General features: G+C 44.0%; 2 protein-coding genes across 2 annotated transcripts; one reads left to right on the top strand and one right to left on the bottom strand.

The window, feature by feature from the left end:
- Window positions 1-343: 343 nt before the first annotated feature.
- LOC118748570 (probable small nuclear ribonucleoprotein G) lies at window positions 344-928 on the bottom strand. The gene is made up of 3 exons (XM_036483101.1): window positions 759-928; window positions 539-686; window positions 344-480 (listed from the first exon to the last, which is right to left on the bottom strand). The coding sequence occupies exons 1-3, from the start codon at window positions 788-790 to the stop codon at window positions 430-432; spliced, it is 231 nt and encodes a 76-aa protein (XP_036338994.1). The 5' UTR covers window positions 791-928; the 3' UTR covers window positions 344-429.
- A 965-nt stretch (window positions 929-1,893) lies between these two features.
- On the top strand, window positions 1,894-5,515 carry LOC118748558 (protein MMS22-like; the record flags this gene model as incomplete). Its single annotated transcript, XM_036483081.1, is given in 3 exon segments — window positions 1,894-2,233; window positions 2,309-2,931; window positions 2,994-5,515. Coding segments are annotated over 3 exon segments (3,435 nt in total). The 3' UTR covers window positions 5,471-5,515.
- Between the last annotated feature and the right edge of the window lie 6 nt (window positions 5,516-5,521).

Here is a 5,521-nt window from a genome sequence, read left to right as displayed (position 1 = left end):
GAAATAAAAAAAATCGTTGGTTATATTAGGTCTTTTGTGAATTAAGCTAACGATATTCAATACGCTGTGGTGTAGTGGTAAGCAGTGCGCGCTTCCACTCCACAACCTGGGTTCAAAAACTTTCTGATACTAGACCCCATTTCAGACTTAATTATCACCTCTGGTTGCAATTTTAGCTTTAAAATCCAATAGTTAATTCTTCTGACGAGCGATATATAAGGTCAGCATTAACATCATCGATGACAGTTAAATCTGAACTGGATTTTTATGTAGCAACCTTATTTTTGCAAAAAACTGCAGATAATATATCCATGTTTTTCCTTACCCCTAAAACACACAATTATTTATGTTTTCACCTTATATTAAATTTTATTACTTCATACATATATACCAATTAAGACGTCAAACTAGGCGACTTCCTTAATTGTATTATACTCGATCGAGCGCCTCTACCATAACAATGCTGTTACCACGAATTACCTGAATGAAGTAAAGTGCATTATATTTTCGCATTCTTCAACTCAAAATCAACACCTACCACCATGCCAATGTTGTTGCGCGTGCTATCTTTACACTCTTCCACAGTTTCGTCCAGCACTACATTCATGAACGGATCGAAACCACGCAAAATACCAGCAACAGAGCGTCCTCCGTTCAGTTTCAGCAGCATTCGTTTGTCCATGTACCTGTGCCGGTAAATAATCAGTGCACGTGATAGTACCATAAATAAGTTTTTAATTGAAGTAAATTCTACTCACTTCTTCAACTCTGGTGGATGTGCTTTTGACATTTTGATGTTAGTTTAATTACGTGAAAGCGTGGAAGTTTTTATTTTACTAAATTCCTTTGGCAAAACGTTGCAATGGCCGCCACTACAGATGAAACAATACAGGTAAATACAAGTACATACTCGATACTTTTCGTTCGATACCAAGTAATTTTTGTATCGATACTTTTGAACCAAGTACTGGGTAGGTATCGAAAAACAAATACTCGTATCGAAACCCGATGCTAAAGGCCGGTCCACATAAGGCCCGTCCACATACAACTTTGGGGTTGCGTTTGCGCTGGCGTCGCTTTGACAGCAGCGCGAGTAACGCCCGTGCTTGCTACAATGAACGCTTAGCAGAGAATACTTTGGTCACTAAATTAACACACTAGCGGCAGATAAATCAAAATTGTATATCAATAATTGCATTAAAAACCATATTTCTTGTCCGCATTTGATTAAAAAGGAAAATTAAATCACATAATTTTGATTATTTGGAACAGCTGACGAGCGATGCGCGCGAAAACTTGCGAGTTGGCCATCTTTCTGCGTTGTGTTGGCGTTGGCGTTGCCCAACTTTGGTTATGTGGAGACTTTCATATAAATGCATGTATTCATAGTCAGCTGTCGAAGCGACGCCAAAGTTATATGTAAACGAGCCTATAGAACTTTCGCGCTGGCGTTGGTTTGACAGAGCGCACGTTAAAAGTATGCTTGCTACAATGAACGCTTGGCAGCGAATGCTTTGACCACTAAATTAACATACTAACGACAGATAAATTAATATTTGAAATCAATAATTGCAAGAAAAATTATATTTCTTGCCCAGACTTGATTAAAAATTAAAAATATTTTACATAATTTTATTTATTTGCAACAGCTGATTGACAACGCGCGTTAAAAGATTAGAGATGCCCATCTTTCTGTGTGCGTTAACTTTGGCGTTGATAATTATCTGTTAAGAAACAAAGCTAATCATCCTTGCCCAATAGTTATGTCACGAATAGCAAACATTGAACGTACTCCATTTAGCGCCAAATTTTGCAGACGTAAATATTTACGTTTTCGTTTTTGCTGCGTATTTTTTTTGCCAAACTCCTTGCAATTTCCATTTTTTTTAATAGAACTCATGGATTTTGAACTATTTAATTTGGACGAAGACGATGAATTATTAAGTACAGCTTGTATAGAAGCTACTCAAGACCACCTATCAGTACCAAAGCCAACACAAGCATTAGATGGGACAATCGAAGACACCGTGCTGCCCGAGTTGCAGTGCAGCGGCGAGGACTCTACACATTCTCAATTCGCCAACGAGGGATTTGTAAAATGTGGCTTTATGTTGACATATCCTGAAGCTGCCTGGCGACCAGCAATCGAAGAACTAACCATTACTGAATTCGAATTTGGTGTGAAGGCACTGCGTGTGCATGGCAGTATGCAGTTCTTATTCGGCACAGCTTGGTAAGTAATCCAATTTTTATTTTCAATGGTACAAGCTATTGTGGCACAACTTAAAAATTTTCTTACGCATTTCAGCATGCACGTTCAACATCTATGGGCTAGTGTACGACAACCACTCAACACAAATGAAACTATAGGTTACTACACGCGCAGGCAACAGGTAACACATTTTCTTTATATGCTATTGCACTGCACTACTGAAGAGCAATGGACACTACTGCGTCCTAATATGGACAGCATGAGGCGGCTACTGAATCGCACCACTGAACTAGACACTTGGAAGCTAATTTATTTCGCAAACAGCTGTAAAGGAAATGAATGCAATGCAGCCGCCTATCACATGTTACACGGTGCGCTCGAATGGAAGTTGTTGGACTTGTGTATTCTGTACAAATTTCAATTGTGCACACAAACGGCGCGGATAGATGGCAAGGTCACGCACGGTGGTACTTTAATGAGCCAGTTGGAACGTCTTTTTGATGACCTGGTGGTTTGTTCTTTGTGTTTGTATGCAAATAAGCGGCCTGCTGAACTACTGTATAGCTCACCCTTTCCCTGCACATGCATAAAAGAGTGCTGGTTATATGTGCAGCTCGCGTTGCAGAAGTGGGCGCTTACACCACTTGCAGTGGCTGGTGAACAGCTCACTTTTTGGCAGCTATTCAACGAAACAATGTCGAAACTCAAAACACGAATGGGTGAGACTGCCATTACTTTGATGTTATATGTATTTAACTAATACCCCTCTATTCTTTATCAGATAAATTCTCCCTGACAACATTGACTCTAGCCGAATTTACTAACTGGCTGCAGCGCGCACTGGTGCGACTTTTTGGATATCGTTCCAATGGTCAGTTTGTTGGTCCGTCCCATGAGCGTGCCATGGCTGACACAGCAGAGAATTGGGAAACCCTGGAGCAGTGCACACAGCAATTTTTCAACGGTAACCCAAGCGAGGAGCAGACCCGTGTGTTTATTTGCCTACTAACGCCAACACTACTGCATTGGTGGCGTGCTCGCGTTGGCATACCTATACTGTTGTGGGAACACTTTCATAAACGACTCAATGCTTCCTTCTACGCTGCCGGTTCCGCGCCGAGCATCTTGGCTGTGGCTTGCGCCAGCGGTAAAGCCTATGTGGAACGTTATCGTGCGCTATTGACGCAAGAGGATTTCACTTCTGATGCCAACTTAAGCAGTTATACGCTTTTTATTTTGCTTTTGGGCAAAAACCTGCGTCGTCTGTTAGAAACGACTTCGACGCGACATCAAGCGCAGAAGCTGCTAGGGCGTATCTACACTAAATTCAGCGCGCAAAAGTTTCTCGCGTTAAACGAGACGGGCATACACCACATAATTGAGTTGTTTTTGGCGTTGGCGCTCTGTGGAGACTTCGAAGAGCTGGCTCCGAAATTGAGTACTAAATTGCTTTCCATTGCTTTGGACAAAATACCAGCTGGCCGCCAAATTGCAGTCACTAAAGGGCACATGGCGTTACTAATTCTTTATGCCGAACGGCGTTGTGAAATTGGTGACTATGTGTCCAAGATTCTGCAGCAACTCGCAGCTATAAATTGTGATTTGAGTGTCTCCAAAGTTCTAGCTGAGGCGCTGCTGGACATCTTCATGCAGGCGGATGACTTTCGGCGTGGCGAGCACTTGCTCATCGACGCATGGCTGCCGAATTTTTTGCAAACCTGCACACCCGCAGAGCAGGACCGCAGTCTGGAGGCGCTCCACCTCATATTCGGCAAGTTGCAGCGCAATGAGGCTCTTATCGAGTCCAACTCAGAGCTCTTCAGGGCACTCAATGCGCATGTGTTGCCATTTGTGAAACAGCAGTTCGCCAGCGGCTACAGTCAGTGGCTGCCACAACTCGCGGCGGACTTCTGCTCACACGCTTGCACAGTGCCGGATACGCCAACGTTCCAAAAACTATTCACCTACTTCATCGATGCGCCTGTGGCGTGTCGACAGGCGCTGCCACAGTTTTTGCGCAAGGTATTGCAAACAGAGCGTTCCGCGTTGGTCGAGTCAAATGTGGTGATACATGCGTGGCTGAAGAGTCTGGTGCAGTTGACTGCTGTCAATGAGGATGTTGCGCAATTGACGCGAATCGTGGTGCAGCTAAATGAGTTCAGAATGATGACCGATGACTTGAATGCCGACGAGCTGTTGCAAGCGAAGGAGCCGCTCTGTGTTTTCATATCTGCGGTTGGCAAGCATTACGATAATTGCGCAACAGACCATCAGCGGCGATTTTGCATCGCGGACAATTTGAACGCTTACCTGCGCAATTTCGACAGATGGCTGCAGGGTGATTTAAAGCAAGAGAAGACTGAGGTGGCCTTTCGCTTCTACAGCTTTCTAGCAATTGTCATCTATAACTGCGTTCACATCGTCTACACAAAATCCAAGGTAAATTGCTTCTTTCATGTGGTCATGACGCGCTTTGTGTTGCCCACCAATGTGCAAATGGGAAAAGCACCGGACGGCAAGTTGGCGCAATTGATACATAAAATTTGGCCGGTGCTGGTGCAGGGTATTGGAAGACTCAACTTCAAAGCTGATCCGTACATCAGCAAAACGCTAACAGATCTAATACAAAAGTGGACTCCGCATTTCAAAATTTCACCAAACGCTAAAACCGTTGCCAGACCTTTTGTTAGCTGCCTTCAAAGCGACAATGCGGAGCTGTCTTTGTTTGTGTTCGAAAAGCTTACAAGCCTATTTTTAGCTACCCAGCGCCGACAAGCCGATCCGAACGCCTGTCTAGTGGTGACCATTTTTCAAGAGGTGGTCGAGTCAATAGACGCCAGTAGCAGCGCAATCGATATTTCAACTTCGCGTTTGGAGACTTTGATGAAAGCCACATCGTTGGTCATGCTCGAACACATCATGATGGTAGACGAAGTAGTGCCCAGCCGTGCGCTGCTGCTGGATCTCTTCAAACGCATTGTCACCTGCTCCACTTACAAGCGTTCAACTGCGCTACAGGCTCTGCTGGCGGAGCACTTACGGCTGCTTACCAAAAAGCATCTGGCCTACTATACATTTTTCTTCTTTGAGCTGTTGCAGCGGCTAGCGCAATTTACACCGGAAACGATTTTGCAGATCATGGAGTTTTTGCTAGCTGAGGTGCGTGTGGTCGAACAAAAACGCGGCGCTGGCGAGGATAATCGCATGCGTGGTTGCTTACAAAAACTACAGCAATGTTTGAAAGGTAGCAGCAAGTGAGGTAAGTCAGAGCCTACATATCGTTACCTTAATTCACAAAGGCCCTAACCA

The sequence above is a fragment of the Rhagoletis pomonella genome, unplaced genomic scaffold (genome assembly GCF_013731165.1).
Source record: "Rhagoletis pomonella isolate Grant_MI unplaced genomic scaffold, Rhpom_1.0 Rhpom_scaffold_00013, whole genome shotgun sequence".
Lineage (NCBI taxonomy): Eukaryota > Metazoa > Arthropoda > Insecta > Diptera > Tephritidae > Rhagoletis > Rhagoletis pomonella.
Note: the sequence above shows the minus strand (reverse complement) of the source record. Positions and strands in the feature narration are given on the sequence as shown.